Here is a 14,861-nt window from a genome sequence, read left to right as displayed (position 1 = left end):
GATTTAAAAAAAAACAAATTACAAGTGGAGTAGCGAAAGAAACCACCACAACCAAGAAATTGTGAGCAATAAAGCACTAGCTAGCCACTGTGTTATGATGTATGCTGATAAGGATTCAACCTCTAATCAACCAACAAACCAACCAACCAACAACCAACCATCAATCCCAGATTAACTTTTGAACACAGAGTGAGAGAAATCAAAACAAAGGGTTTGAAGAAGAAGAGTTCACCAAAGTTTACTGTTTTGATTGGATTGGATTGGAAGGCAACAAGTGTACGGCTGGCTGGCTCTTCAAACACGGCAAAGGGTGAGGCTTTCGGCACAGAAACGAAACCAAATTATTATCCTTCACACACATCACATGGTCCTGTGAGATTTCAGAGACAGATGGGCTGCTTTACACAACGCCACGCCAACTGCCTCACCACCAAAGCTGCAAACTTTAGATATCGATTGAGAGATGCATAAAAAACACGCAGATGCTAAGATGCCCACCTCACCAAACCACCGCAGAGAAGAAGAAGAAATAAACATCAAACCCAAACCACCGCCGCCACCACCACCACCAAACCCTAACCCAAACCAAATGGAGCTTCCTGAAGACATCGTCGCCGACATACTCAAGAGACTGCCTGCAAAATCTCTGGTCCGATTCAGGTGCGTTTGTAAACCGTGGTGCTCTTTGATCACGAGCCCAAGTTTCGTAAGAACCCATCTGAAATTAAACAGATCCCAGTTTCAATCCGACCTCGGAACAAGCACCCGCATCATCTTGTCGCGTTATTGTGATACCCTTTTGTCCATGGTCTCTGAGAACAACAATGTTGTTGAGACAGTGGAGCTGGACTTTGCTCTGGTTCGAAACTTGCCTTATTATGTAAAGGGTCACTCTGATGGGTTGCTCTGCTTGGTTATCAATGACGGGTTTGGAGGCATGGCTGTTATTTACAACCCATCAATCCAAGAGTACAGGAAGCTCCCTTCTCCTTGTAATTTCCGAAGTACGAGGGAGGTGCTTGGTTTGGGTTTTGACTCCTCCATCGATGATTATAAGGTTGTCAGAGTCCCATCCAACTACTGCCGGCTGAAATGTCCTGGATACCAGCCTCAAGTTGAGGTCTTGGAGCTCAAAACCAATTGTTGGAGGAAGATCCCAGATGAGGACACGCCACCTTTTTTCATCGAACACATTTTTCAGGCAACTGAGGTGAATGGTGGGCTGTATTGGCTGGCTGAGGATCATGATGCTTCGAGATGCGTGATTCTGCGTTTTGATTTGGCTGAGGAGAAGTTTAAGGTGGTGCTGCCCCCACCTGATGAGAGTTGTAAGAGCATATCATGGATTGGGGCTTTGAAAGACTGGCTTTGTGTGGTGCACACTAGGAGGTTGAGTGATGTTCATGTTTGGGCAACCAAAGATGACAAGAATTGGACAAAGATCATCACCACTTCGAGGTTTCCTAGGATCCCGGGACGAGACCCTTTTCTCGACTCTTTTCGATACATGCCCTTGTGCTATACTGAGAAGGGAGCTGTGCTGATGAGTGTTAGAGGGGAGAGGTTTGTTACCTTTGATACAAGAGATAACACATTTGAACATGTTGACATCCGAGGTGCACAGCATTGGTTGCAGGAGACCGTGTACTGCGAAAGCCTAGTTTCGCCAGGTGGGGGTGGGAATCCGACTGAGTCGGCGGTGGCGTTGGGTTCTGATGTTGGTGTGGCAGAGGGAGAGCAAGATGAAGACCAGACAGCAGTTGGGGACAGCACAAGCAGCAACAGCCTTAGGCAACTGCTTGTTGGTTTGAAGAGGGAAGTGCACAACTTACTGGTTTGTAGCGTTGGCCATAGGAACATCAATGATGATAATTGAGAAGACTTTGCTACTTTGCAGACGAGAACTTCTTAACTCAGAGTTTTATGTTGCATCTGCTTGTTGCTGGTTGTATTGTACTATTTCTAGTCTTTGTTTTGTTTTTTCTGTTATCCATCCCCACGAGAGAGAGTTTTTCTTTTATAAGAAACACAATGACCCACAGGGTTATTGACTCAAGGAATTATATGGTCAAGTCAACTTTTTTAATATGCTTTGTTGCATCCATGGCCATCTTCATATGGGCAAATTGGTGGACAGAAATTTTATGCGTCTAATCTAAAACAACAGGTTCATGGTCAACGTCAAGAATCATGTTACTTCGATGGCCAGGATGTTTCCGAGCCATGTTTTTTGAGAATTGTTAAATGCAGAGACCAAGTTGTTGCATCCAGAGCTCGTGTGAAAGAGAAACTAAAACTGCCGTGGATGCAGCAAACTCAACTCTGGATTTAACATCTTATTTATTGTTGGTAATCTCGAATTCCATACAAAAGAAAATGCATACCTTCAGCTTCAGTTCCAAGAAAAGAAAAACTGATGCTCATGATTTCTATCTACTCGGGGCAAGTAATTCAGACACAAGTATTAGATCAGATCAACAAGATTCAAGCCCTTTCTTTTAAATTGCTCAATTTGAAAAATTCTGGAGAAGTATAATCAGTAATTCACAAAATTGCTCTCCTGCTCAAATTTAGGTGGGGATGTGAGCACATAGAGAATGAGTCTCACTTTTTGTTGAACTCTGCTGTATCTAAAAATCTGCAGAAATATTGTATGCTGAACTCTGAACTCTATGCTGAACACTCTATGCTTAAATTTGCAAAAACCCTCTTTTCTGGAAGTAGTCCATAGGTGGTTCAGACTTCTTCAACCTACAATTTAAATTCAAAATGTAATGAATAACAAACACGTATCGGAAGAAACTCAAAATTGAACAACAAACAAAGGCAGGGTTGCAACTCTTTTTCTTCTTCTTGTCTTATGCAATGGGGAGGGAGTAGAGAAGGACCTGAGGGAGGCTCATCAGTTCAAGAACAGCTTTCTTCGGGGTCAGTTCGTTGTCGATAATTCGAGCTACTGCAGTCAAAACTGGCATCTTTACATTATATTTCTGCGCTAGTGCAATCACAGCTCCAGCTGTTGATACACCCTCTGCCACCTAGAAAACACAGACAGCCGGCCACATCAGTGAGCACAATTTAAACTTTTAACAGCTACATCAAAACATCATTAAGCTTAAGCACCTGATTCATGGAACTTAGTATATCATCAAGTTGCTCCCCTGATCCAAGACGAACCCCAACTGTTCTGTTTCTGGAAAGGTTCACAAAACATGTAAGCATAATGTCTCCAATTCCTGATAGACCAGTAATTGTTGTCGGCTTCGCACCCATCTTCAGGAGATAAATTGGAGGGAAAAACAATGAGAGAACCGCAGCTAAAGCATATGTACTTATAAGTTAACAGTATGGGATTTACAATTTACAAAACAAGTAGACAAATAGGAAAAAGATAGAAACCAAGGCAACAACCAGGGACATAAAACTCCAATTATCAAAATAAGGTACCTTAGTAGCCAGCCACCTTATCTCTGAGCATCCTTGTGCAACAAGAGCTGTCTTACAATTATTACCAAGATTCATCCCATCCACAATCCCTGCAGCTATAGCGAGCACATTCTTGAGAGCACCTGCAACTTCTACCCCTATGACATCGCTGGAATTTATCAGAGGTTATGAGCTGGGTCCGTCCACTTAAATCTATAAACATTTATTCTCATTACACATAGGATCCATGCTATTTGAGATTGGAAGACTTAGATATGCAAGCTGACTAGGCATTCCAAAACCAAATTATATACATAGAAAAAAACTTAATTGCACTTAGTCTAGCTGTTTACTGAAGTGAAGATCCACAACCTCGAGGTGCTGATTCTTAGATAGTTACAAGCTAGTAGCTGCTGAGCTGCATTTGCCAATTTTTTGTCTTTTGACGCTACAACCATTGCTAGAAAAGCAAAAAGTAAGAGCAAATCATGATTAGTACCTATGAAACATGAATCAGTTGAACGCATCGATGGAACAATGTTATTTCTTATTCCACACACCTGTTGGTAATTTATTCATCAGCTCCAGAGCAAAAGAGGGCCCTGATAGTGCAATGAAAGGTTGCCGAGGATTGTTCAATGCTTGGGGGATGAGTTGAGACATGGTCCTCAACGTATTGAGCTCTAAGCCCTTGCTAACTGATATGAAGGGCAAGCCTGGATAAACATGTTCTGCAATTCCTTCAAGAAAGGATGAGCTGAACTGCAATGTCACAGACAAAGATTCAGGTACGTGCCCCAGACTAAAGTATATTCCAAATATGAGAATTAAACAGTATACCAATCTGTCAAAGACTCATATTCTAATAGGAAAAGGCTTAATCCAAACATAGCATGCACTGGGATTCATATGAAAACAGAGGAATGGGACTGACGAACCTGCACAGGGACTGCATGAAGACAATAGTCAGCACCAAGCAAAGCAGTTTTGGCATCAGTTGTGGCAATTACATTGTATGGTAGCTTGTGTTCTGGGAAGTACTTACTGTGAAGAAAGAAAAACCAATTACATTTCAGAAGAAAAGTTGGCTTCCGAAAGAGTGTTATGCATAAAAGTGAATGCTGGATGGATGCAGATATGGCCTTACCGATTACAATGGTTGCTGTTAATAGACTGACAAACTTGAACATCACGCACCAGCATGTTAACTTCCATTTGGGCTTTTCTATTTGCAACATGGGCAGCCATTGCCGTAGCAAAAGACCCACCTCCAAGCACCACTACCTAAAAAGTCAAAAACCCAATACTAAAGAAGCTTAATTTGAAGTGAAAAATGAAAGCTTTTGTAATTCTACGAAATCCAAACGCAAAATTGGGGAAAAGGGTAGAGAGACCTTGTTAGTGCGTTCAAGGACATCGGTCTTGGCCTTGGAGCGCCAGGACCTGGACCACCGGACCAGCTTCTCCCAGGCTAACCGGACAGCTCTGCGGCGGTCCCGGGTCCGCACCAAAGCAGTCCCCGGAACCGGGTCGGGTGATTCGGATGCGGGTTGTTCGGGAGTGGCAGCGCAACAAGGAGTGGTGGTGGTGGTGGTTGGGGAGTGGAGGCTGAGAAGAAGCGCGGGCTTGTTCGAAGAGTTCGCTGGCCTTCCAAGTTTGAGATTGTACGGAATGGGACGGGTTGAGTTTGAATTGGGAGGAAGAAGCGGAAATGGTGGCGGTGGCTCTAACAGCGCCGCCATTGTTTCCCGGTGAGACTGAGAATGAGCGCTTGGTCCCTCGCTTCTAGTTCAAAACAGTTTTTGGAACCTTTCTATCCGCTGTCTTTATTTTATTTCTTATAAATATCAACTGTACCCTTATATTACAATTTCATCAAATGATTTTATAAATGATTTATAAATATAAAACTATTATGGGAATATTGCACTTTAACTAACTCAAGGAAATCAACTAATTTGGTTAAATTTAAAAAAAAAATAGCGAACGCTAATAATTTTAGAGTGCTAATAACAATTCTCTGGTCACGTAATAAAAAGAAAAAAAAAAGCATCTTCAAAACTTTTTTCTATACATGCATATTGTTCAAATTTCAACTTAATCTTTAAGTCGGTCGATTGTTGTGGTTATAAAGAGATAAACACCCGAAGAGAGTGCCAATTGGTGTGTCAACGTCAATATCAATTACATCTAACAATAGAAATTTCTCTTCTTTTTATAGATTTCACAGTCACTTAATCCAATGGATTGTTCAATTCAAAAGTTTGACAGAGCACATGCTTGGCTTGGCCTGGCATATCTCAGGGTTCCTTGTACTAGAATAAATGTTGTAGCACACAGAAAAATTTGACTCAGAGCTCAGCTGTAGCATTCCAATTTCATTGGAAAGAAATGCAAAGAAAAGACAGCACTAATTTTCTATAATTAGTAGCAAAAGATGGAGAGCCAAACACGCAAGCAACACACAACGCGCAAACAATAAGCACAAAAAGCCCTTCCTCCCATCTTTGCTTCCTAGTTCAGAAGAACCCTCATCACTGTTATCAAAACGAATATTCGTCTGGCTTACAACAATTAATCACATCCATCAAATATTTAAACTCCATTTTTAAGGTTCCATTTCAAGGCTTGTTCTTTTTACCCCATTACCTGTCTAAATCTAACGCCAGTGCCACACATCACATGTTGTGATTGACTCTCTCTCTCTCTCTATTCTCTCTTGTCAACCCAAGAGAGAAAACAAGAGCTTCACCCATCACCAACAAGTTTTCAAGGTATGCAAAAAGCGCTGAACTTTGATCTTCCTTTTCTTTTTGATGCAATTGGGTTGTCATGTTTTGGATTAATATTCACGAATTCTTGGTCTTTTTTTTTCTTTTTCTTTTTTGTTAGGTGATTGTTGCTTAGGTGATGGGCAAGCATCAACGTTGTCCTTGTGACGGCCATGATCATTCTAACAGCAATGGAAGAAAGAAGAAACGCCTGCGCAATCCGAAAAGGGCATGCCATTGCTTTGCAGTGTCCTCAATATTTAGAGGGATAGGGAGATGCATGTTTGTGACTTGTTTCCCTGTCATGCGGTGCTTTGGATTGGATGAGTGCAGACACCGCCACCACCACCATCACCACCACCGCAGACATTTCCACGAGTTTTCATGATATTGGGATTGACTTTGCAATATTTATTTTGCTGGTGGAGAAGTTTGAAGTTTTGCTGCATTTTTCTTTTTATATTTGGTGTCGGATCCTCTGAGGAAAAACACGAATTTGGGCGGTAAATATGGGATCAGATGCGCCTCATCAATCAATCACCACTTTGTTTGGTTCTTGTGTAAATATGCATGTCAAGGAAGATCAAGCCTGCAAAAAAACATCCAGTTTACCTTATACGGGTGATTGCACGCACCTGAGATTTACTTTCAAGGTCTTGTATCCAATGAGGAAGTGAATCATGCGCGATGTTTTCCTGGTTATCCTGCAGAAGATCAAGGTTGGGGTCCTTGGGGAGAAGAACATGTTTAGAAATGTAGAAAATTTGGGATTTGGCATATGTCAAGGGCTACAAGAGTCCAAATTCCGTCAATTTAGAATCGCTGCAGTTAGGAATTTTGATTGTACATCCTCATGATTCTATAGCTTTTTCTTTGTAAATTATTGAACAACAATGATTGAATTTAGACTCCAATTTTCGTATGTCGATTTTTCCTTTGTGTTTGAGGCTGTCGATGATTCTGGTAATAATATTCACTGTATGAAATTGCGTAACATGGTCAATACTTTGTTAAAACAATGAGCAAAGCAAAGCATCAGAGTAAAAGCAATGGAAAATATTTCTTTCAATTTTCTAAGGCAAATTGATTCTCAAACAAAATGAATGTTACTTCAAAGTATCTCTGTGCCTCATACAATAATGCAAAGGTGGAGATAACAAGTTCTGAGCAAAACAAAACCAGATGTTACAAATTAGCAGTTGAAGGAGAGTTCTAAGTTCTATGTCATGAGGGATATTATAAACTTTTTTTCTTCTCAGGTTCTTTCCAATTTCATCAAATGACATCTCAATTTCTTTATGTCCGACTGTCTGAGAGGCTTTAGCATGAACATCTGAGCTCCCTCCTCTAAGCACCTGTTGAGCAGAAACAAAAAACCTTAAAGTGACAAAAATAAAGGAAAAGAACAAAAGAAAGCACACATCATAAGCTATATTCATTTACTTGTTAATACGATTCGGTACGTATTCAGATGACATAATCACCACTGGAACCTCCTTCATGAGTGATGATTCCTGTATGCAAAAAGGAAATGCATGCAATGTGCACATATGGTCAAAGGGGTTAAGAAATCATGAACATATCTTTAACCTTATTTGATACTACAAATAAAGAATGTAAATCTGAGGTAATATTTGTTCAAAGAGTTTGCCACAATACCTTGATTTTCTTGAGTAGTTCATAGCCTGTCATCCCTGGCATACAATAATCTGTAATTACCAGATTTACCTTTGAGATCTGCAAATACTTACAGAACTCTTCTTAGTAAAAATCTTTAAAATTACATAACTACCAACAAACAGCAAGTTTATACCAAGGGGATTGATTTTATTATTCTATTGACTGTTATCAAATTTCTCTGAGCATATAGTTTTAGTTACTCACATTGCCCTCTAAGCTACTGTTTTGATGATCTCCCAAGCCCAAAAACTCCAATGCCCTTAGCCCATTTTCTGCAGTAGTCACTGCACCCATTGAAGAACACTGGCATTTGTTAAACTACATAATAACAAGGAAAAATAGGACATGCATTTATATAACTAAACTCTGGTTTTTATATATACATTATGCCCTTTGAAAAATATTTATATTAACTTAGTTCTCCATAAAAAAAGTCTTCTTAATCCTTCTATTATCCAAAATCCCTCACAATCATTAACCAGTGTCCAATGAAGATTAGCACGAGAATACAGAGAAAACAGAGGGATTTGCAGCATGCAGAGTGTTTGTTACCTTTGCAGGACAGATTTTTGAGTAGCTTTTCGATTAGTTTGCGATCAATGATACTGTCGTCAACAGCCAAAACATGGGGTTGCTCCACATTTTCCATGAAACCCGTTGAAGATGAAGATGAAGATGAAGATGAAGCCGAAGAAGCCTCCATAGGTCTTAAACCCAACAATAACGCCTCACCCACCACTCAATAGGCAGGGCAGAGTCTAAACATTAAAAGCTATGTAACAGCAAAAAGGAAGAAAGAAAAGGCACTAATAAACGCAGTTGCAATAAAAGACACGCAATTAATTACACAAGACCTAAAACGAAACGACTTCTCTGACAATAGCAATTAACCTGCGCTGCGCATACATAAAACAAAACAAACTCATAAGAAATGTATGAACGTATAAGATAATGTGTAATGTGGTGGGTTGGGTTGTATTTATATGAAGTTTCAGTAAATGCATTGTATTAAAGAAAAGGATAGGTTTTGTTGTTGGTGGACGAGGAATTTTAGAAGATATTGAGAGAGAGAGAGAGAGAGAGAGAGAGAGAATCAGAATCAGTATCCAGTCACAGATCTTTTGTGATCCTTTTTGGGTTTCTACCTTGATTTGATTCAGTCCCCAGTTTCCCTTCTTCCAAGTCCCACCACATCATCTCTCTCTGTTTGTGTGTGTAGCAATCAGTACGTATCAGAAGTCTGCATGAATACAGCTGCATTATGTCATTTGATTCATTTCTACCAGATTTTCACTGCTGCTGGCTGCTGATACCATAATAACCAGGAGCACATTATACCCTTTTGGAATACATACTCTCTCTCTCTCTCTCTCTCTCTCTCTCTCTCTCTCTCTCTCTCTCTCCCAACAGTAAACAGACTGGTACGGTACTAACAGCATAAAATGTTATTTAAGACGGTTGTTGTTCTAAGAAACTTCAAACTAGTGCTTCTTTTTAACCATCAATTTAATTTGGGGTTGCTGTATGTATATGGCCTCATGAGATTATTATAAGTAGGTAAATCTTCCACCATAAAAAAATTCAACTAGAAAAAATGAAAAATGAAAGACACCAAAATTGATGGTTACTTGGAGTTAGCTGGTCAAAGGAAGGGGGATAAAGTTACTATATGAATTATCTGGTGGATCAAATTTGGCGCCACCAATGTCCAAAAGATCCGATTTTGATCTGACTCTTTGAAATTATACAGAATCTCTTGGCGCAAACTGTGCAGAATGATCCATACATACGTAATGGTAACGAACAAACCATATAAAACGACAGCATCTTTGTTCTGTGTTCTAGTCTCTGTCTGACTCACTTTGCTATTTACTCTCAATTGTTCAAAACGACAGATAATTGCACCACGGGTCACACAGTGAGACTTTTCAACCTTTTTTTTTGCAAAATAAATTAACCACATCTTTTATAGAGATAAGATTTGCTTCCATAAATAAAATGTGGTTTAAAAACGATTTGTGCGGCATATATGAAATGAAACATTACTCGTGTAGGAAACAAGTTTGTTTTAGTTAATGGATAAGATCAAAAGGGTTGATGTGTTCCAGGCCTGCTTGTTTTGTTCTTCTGTCAATGACAAAGCAACAAATTTTTCTGACACGGTACATTTTCAAGAGCAGATTACAGACAAGACTGGTATATCTCTAGGCCACCACAGCACACTGCAACATCAGCGTCATCTGTCTGATTCTGTAGCAGCTTCGAAAACCAGACTTCCTTTTTCTTTCTTTTTTCCTTTTTCTTTCCTTTGTAACAACTTAATCTGATGTTTTAAGAGGTTCACTTGTCCTATAACTCTCATTACCTTACGAGATTATGAGTTAGCTGCTGGCTTTGTGGAGAAACGTGAGCAATGACTCAGTTTGCTTAGTACTACTACTCTTATCCACGAAAGTTTTAATTTTTTTTAGTTCGACTGTCACACGGTCACATGGCATTGTGAAAAATTTCAATTGATTGCAACAGCATGTAAAAGCATTTGATAGGAGGGTAAGGCGACATGAACCCTGTTTGATATGACACTAGCCTCACTACAACATTTTTTTCCATTTTCAAAAAGGAAAATGAACCTGCATTTCCATAAAATATTTTCTCATCAAATGAGGGCCACTAATGCATTGCTGAGAAAATCCTTGAAAAGTGTGAGTTACAATTTTTGTTGGATGGGCCAAAGATCATCATTTGATGCTTGCCTTGGAAATGGATGATGTACAAGGCCCGGCTGAGGTCATAAAAGGAATACCCTTGAACGTAGCCACACCCTTATCATCAGTGAAAAGATGCTGCAACAATGAAACACCCTTGAGATTCGCATGCCCAACTTTGAGCATCATAATTTTTTTAGGAATAAATGCAGAGCGGATGACAGTATGACTAATTCACCCTAACTGTAATAACTCATGTCCTACTAGATCCTTGTATTTTTGTCACTCAAGTGGTAATATTGGCCACCATTCAGGAATCAATTGACTACCACATAGATGATAATCCAAAAACCTTAAGCATCTTGCAAATCATCAGACTAAATCACCCCCAGAAACCTCAGAATTTTCAAGTGAACTTTTTAATGGTTGGCTAAGCAGTAATTTTGTTGACTACAAGTTCCATAGGAGGTGTGAATAATCTGTATAAATTCTGCAGCACAACTATGGTTGTCCCCTACTGAACACTATCCACAAACCCATAACCAAAAGAAAAAAGAACATACCGGTGTGATCTTCTCCAACTGTTTCTTTTTTGGGTTGAGGACATCTTCTGGCTTTCCATCAACCCTGGATAAAAAGAAGTGTATGTGAGAAACAACTAGTCCAAAGAGTCAATTATTTTGGGAGAAATAATAATAATAATGATGATAATCATAAACAGCAGTTAGTGTTGAACAAATGAATATAGACAGTACATGGGGGGCAAATGAGGTCACTCTAAAAAAGTCACGTCTATTTGTTGATAAAATGTAGGAGTAGGCAACTTCCAGTTTTCCATCAAATTTGTTATTTTCTTCCACACATACAACCCTGGTTGTTAGTTCAATCAAATTCAAAAACAGGGGCACCATGATGGTTCAGATATTTTTTTCAACCCTAATGGTGGGCTAGAACTTCAAAAAAGAAATGCTGTGATTCTCAGTTTTAACAGACTATTGTAAGGGGAAAATTAGGTTACTTTGACCTTTATAATTGAGGATTGAATAAATTCAAAACCAGCTAGAAAGCTTCCCATAAGTGCAAAAATACTCTACCAGCACAGTTGCAAAATAACATTTTAATAAAATAAAAAGCCCTCACTTTTGCAACTATGTTTGCATTATAAGTTACCAATGAAAATATTTGTTCAAGCTCCAAGTAGTTTCAGCTAACTTACCCAGAAAATGACACACGTTCCCCAGGTTTGGCTCCTTCTGGAGGGAGCAAAGGCTCTACAAGAGTGTGATCTTCATTAGAAGCACATAGCACCTGAACACATGCACAAAAATGAAACCCATACCTTCATATTTGTTTAGCAGAAGCTTATTCTAGAAAAATTCAGCTTTCACTAAAAAAGACTCTCTTCATAAGCTGTGACCATATATGGTACAGATTTGGAATCTTGTACTATAGAGAATAGACATTGAGATTATAAATTTTTCATTTGAAGGGATGGAGCGAAAACTTGAAAACACTTTTTATTCACAAGTTGAAGATTTGAACACAAAATATGAAAATAAAGGCACGATTTTGATTACCGGAAGTGAGAGTACTATGATGCAAATGACAAGAAACACATACCAGTCCTTCTGACGCCACATCGCGTAACTTTCCAGGTTTCACATTTGTAATCAGCACAACCTTACGGTTCTGCATAGTGCATGCAAACACCAAAATATATCAGAAAGTGTGAATATTCATCTAACAAAGGTGAAAATCAATATAAACCCATGCAAAAAAAACCAAGTGAAAAAACTATCTACTTCCAAAAGATCAAGCAGTAATCATACCGTCAACTCCTCAGGACTACAATATTTTGCCAGGCCACTGACCACTTGTCGCAATTTAGCATCTCCAACATCAATCTCCTCAACCAGTAAACTGTATCATGTTTTAAAACAAGGGTTATGACTGAATTGCATCTTATAGATGTACAATAATATTCAGAGTAAAAATCTTGAGGCAAAGATAGCTACGTTGCAAGTACTGTCAATTGGCTTTAGAAGAGAAGAGAAAAAAATGTCTCCTGCATACCTATCAGCAGACGGATGCTTCCAAGCTTTGCGAATGAGGCCAACCTGTATATTCAACAAACTGACACTAAGTTCTTTGTCTTTCTCAACTGCCTCTGTTTCTGGAGATTTTTTCTTCTCTTGAGTAGCTTTCTTATCGGGTTTCTTATCTGTTTTCTTATCTCCTGTAGCCTTTATCTAACAATTTCAGAAAAGAATACACTGTAATTGGGCAAGAAATGTCCAGGAAGGAAATCTGGAAATAGAAGCATTGTTTGGATGTAGTAATTCTACCACACAAACGCAACCATAAACTCACATAACGAGGATGGAAAGATATAATGTCGGTTAGCCAACTGATCAAGGGAAATACCGTTATTGAAAGTATAAGTATGCAGCTCAAGTACTTTACATAGATATCTCATATAGCAATATGGGAAATTGGAAGAATAGTACAAGAATTGAGGTGGTTTCAGATCGAAAGCATCTTATGGTAGTTTAATCTTGGAATTCATTGCATGAGTCTATTACACTGTTTGGTACTGTTAATCTTTTTAGGCGTGCTGTTTACTAGAATTGTTTTTTGTAGGAAATCCAAATCATCAAGATATACTAACAAAATGGAAGTCTTAAAAAAATTTAACAAATTGAGGACCTTTTATCATCTATAGGTTTGATACATGCATATATAAGTATATGAATATACGCATGTAGGTACAGCTGCAAAAATTATAAGTAAGATATTATTCATTATAGAAACAGGTCATATGACAGAAAGATTATTTCATTGTACACAAGAGAAAGAATAACTGAAATTTTAAAAGGATAAACCTCAGCATCACTTTTCTTTGTGTTCAGGTCTGCCTCTGGCTTGTCTGCGCTTTTTGCACTTTGAACAGTCTTCTTTGCATTTGAATCTATTTCCACCTTACCTGCACTTTTTGCTCCCCGCAATGCATACAACTTCTGTAGACGTGATAATCAAAGGATACAGGACAATTATTTCTCAAGAATAATATAGGTCAACTTTGGGACTCTCAAGAAAACATGAGCAATATCAGGGCTCAGAGATGTAAAGAATGAAACAGGAATTTCAGAATAATTAGTAAATTTTACTTACTAGAAAGTCAAATGGAACCTTCTCTATCACTATCTTCTTAAGTAAGTCCCCAAAATCCACCTTGTTCTGGGGGAGAAAAAAGTTGTGAGCACTAGTTGACTATAAGACTTATGAAAGGTACATGGGGAAATGATACCACAAGTGGCTTGTTATTTCTGCATCTAATGACAGCAGAGTTTGTAACCACATGGTACTTTATTTCAAAGAAAATCACTGGCACACTTTCGATTAGTGTTGCTAACAGATTCTAATAAACTTAATTAAAGATTAACATAAAGGAAATGCATACCTGGATGTGATCCACCCATCTCAACAGATGCGGCAACTTTTGCCTATCTGAATTCGAAAGGCCAATCTGCAAATAAACCACTCAAAAATCTTTGAAAATGCAAAACAACACTGATCCATCACACACAACATGCATGCATGCACATATATATAGAGTTAATTCAACAATTGAAAGTGAACAACAACAATCCATACCACAGAAGAATGCACCACAGCAAACACAATAACATCAGCTTCAGAGGGTGTGAAACCATTTCCCAAAAGCACAGACAAGTCAGCCAAGGTATCATTTAACCCTTTCAGAACTTCAAAGCATGCCTGGGGATCTGTAAGAAAACCGTCTGCATATCTTATCCATTGAAGCACCTACAATCCCCAAAAGATGAAGTCTTTACTTATTATTGATATAAAAGTTGCCAGAAATGCATTATAACTAAAATGTTCAGGCAGTAAAACTTTACCCCATCTTGCACTTCCACTGAGGCGTCGTTTTTGGCTGACTTCAAGATGGTTGTATAGAAACTCGTGATTTCATCTTCAGCAATGTTTTCCGGAAACGTTTTCTGCAGAATCCAAGTTTAAGATTAAGCAACCAAAGTCCCACAAAAAAGGAAAAAAGGAAACCAAGAAGAAAGCTTGAAGCTTTAGTTGCAAATTTAAGAGAGATCGGTTTGATTGCTTACAGGATCTAAAGAGAAGTGTTTGCATAGAGCTGATGCTATCAATTGCTTTCTGTCTAGGCTGGTGCTTCCATTAGCTGCCATTTCTTTCCTTCAGAATCAGAGCTCGGACTTCTCTCAGTTCAGAGGGCAATTCAATT

At 38.8% G+C, this 14,861-nt stretch overlaps 4 protein-coding genes across 5 annotated transcripts; 1 reads left to right on the top strand and 3 right to left on the bottom strand.

The window, feature by feature from the left end:
• Positions 1–20: 20 nt before the first annotated feature.
• Positions 21–2,086, top strand: LOC103332902 (putative F-box protein At3g16210). The gene has a single exon (XM_008235668.3). It carries the CDS (start codon positions 464–466, stop codon positions 1,874–1,876), a length of 1,413 nt encoding a protein of 470 aa, XP_008233890.2. The 5' UTR covers positions 21–463; the 3' UTR covers positions 1,877–2,086.
• A 257-nt stretch (positions 2,087–2,343) lies between these two features.
• Positions 2,344–5,265, bottom strand: GLY1 (NAD-dependent glycerol-3-phosphate dehydrogenase family protein). The gene is made up of 9 exons (XM_008235667.3): positions 4,821–5,265; positions 4,574–4,710; positions 4,365–4,470; positions 3,987–4,188; positions 3,799–3,886; positions 3,448–3,595; positions 3,124–3,273; positions 2,889–3,038; positions 2,344–2,751 (listed from the first exon to the last, which is right to left on the bottom strand). Exons 1-9 carry the CDS (start codon positions 5,166–5,168, stop codon positions 2,737–2,739), a joined length of 1,344 nt encoding a protein of 447 aa, XP_008233889.2. The 5' UTR covers positions 5,169–5,265; the 3' UTR covers positions 2,344–2,736.
• A 1,975-nt stretch (positions 5,266–7,240) lies between these two features.
• On the bottom strand, positions 7,241–10,224 carry RR16 (response regulator 16). Its single transcript, XM_008235666.3, has 5 exons — positions 8,430–10,224; positions 8,082–8,161; positions 7,857–7,934; positions 7,641–7,711; positions 7,241–7,552 (listed from the first exon to the last, which is right to left on the bottom strand). The coding sequence occupies exons 1-5, from the start codon at positions 8,578–8,580 to the stop codon at positions 7,453–7,455; spliced, it is 480 nt and encodes a 159-aa protein (XP_008233888.2). The 5' UTR covers positions 8,581–10,224; the 3' UTR covers positions 7,241–7,452.
• A 150-nt stretch (positions 10,225–10,374) lies between these two features.
• LOC103332898 (Nucleic acid-binding, OB-fold-like protein) lies at positions 10,375–14,829 on the bottom strand. Of its 2 annotated transcripts, none has more exons than XM_008235665.2 (12): positions 14,725–14,829; positions 14,503–14,604; positions 14,237–14,407; positions 14,043–14,108; positions 13,754–13,819; positions 13,465–13,599; positions 12,656–12,831; positions 12,412–12,502; positions 12,203–12,271; positions 11,799–11,890; positions 11,146–11,209; positions 10,375–10,720 (listed from the first exon to the last, which is right to left on the bottom strand). In XM_008235665.2, exons 1-12 carry the CDS (start codon positions 14,803–14,805, stop codon positions 10,616–10,618), a joined length of 1,218 nt encoding a protein of 405 aa, XP_008233887.1. In that variant the 5' UTR covers positions 14,806–14,829; the 3' UTR covers positions 10,375–10,615. The 2 variants fall into 2 exon arrangements, with proteins under 2 accessions (XP_008233887.1, XP_088909786.1); XM_089053660.1 differs by having other exon boundaries at positions 12,656–12,825.
• Positions 14,830–14,861: the final 32 nt, after the last annotated feature.

The sequence above is a fragment of the Prunus mume genome, linkage group LG5, assembly GCF_029339155.1.
Source record: "Prunus mume cultivar Tortuosa linkage group LG5, ASM2933915v1, whole genome shotgun sequence".
In the NCBI taxonomy this organism is placed as follows: domain Eukaryota; kingdom Viridiplantae; phylum Streptophyta; class Magnoliopsida; order Rosales; family Rosaceae; genus Prunus; species Prunus mume.
The sequence above is the reverse complement of the archived record's forward strand: the minus strand, read 5'-3'. Positions and strand labels throughout refer to the sequence as shown.

Excerpts from the sequence above, each read along its gene's own strand:
- LOC103332902 (XM_008235668.3), top strand. The coding sequence starts at position 464 with ATGCATAAAAAACACGCAGATGCTAAGATGCCCACCTCACCAAACCAC.
- GLY1 (XM_008235667.3), bottom strand. The coding sequence starts at position 5,168 with ATGGCGGCGCTGTTAGAGCCACCGCCACCATTTCCGCTTCTTCCTCCC. Across the intron at positions 3,887-3,986 it reads GATGAATAAATTACCAACAG|CAATGGTTGTAGCGTCAAAA; the intron begins GTGTGTGGAATA and ends TTGCTTTTCTAG. Across the intron at positions 3,039-3,123 it reads TACTAAGTTCCATGAATCAG|GTGGCAGAGGGTGTATCAAC; the intron begins GTGCTTAAGCTT and ends TGTGTTTTCTAG.
- RR16 (XM_008235666.3), bottom strand. The coding sequence starts at position 8,580 with ATGGAGGCTTCTTCGGCTTCATCTTCATCTTCATCTTCATCTTCAACG. Across the intron at positions 7,935-8,081 it reads ACAGTAGCTTAGAGGGCAAT|ATCTCAAAGGTAAATCTGGT; the intron begins GTGAGTAACTAA and ends AAGTATTTGCAG. Across the intron at positions 7,712-7,856 it reads AACTACTCAAGAAAATCAAG|GAATCATCACTCATGAAGGA; the intron begins GTATTGTGGCAA and ends TTTTGCATACAG.
- LOC103332898 (XM_008235665.2), bottom strand. The coding sequence starts at position 14,805 with ATGGCAGCTAATGGAAGCACCAGCCTAGACAGAAAGCAATTGATAGCA. Across the intron at positions 14,605-14,724 it reads AACACTTCTCTTTAGATCCT|AAAACGTTTCCGGAAAACAT; the intron begins GTAAGCAATCAA and ends TGGATTCTGCAG. Across the intron at positions 12,503-12,655 it reads AAGCATCCGTCTGCTGATAG|TTTACTGGTTGAGGAGATTG; the intron begins GTATGCAGGAGA and ends AACATGATACAG.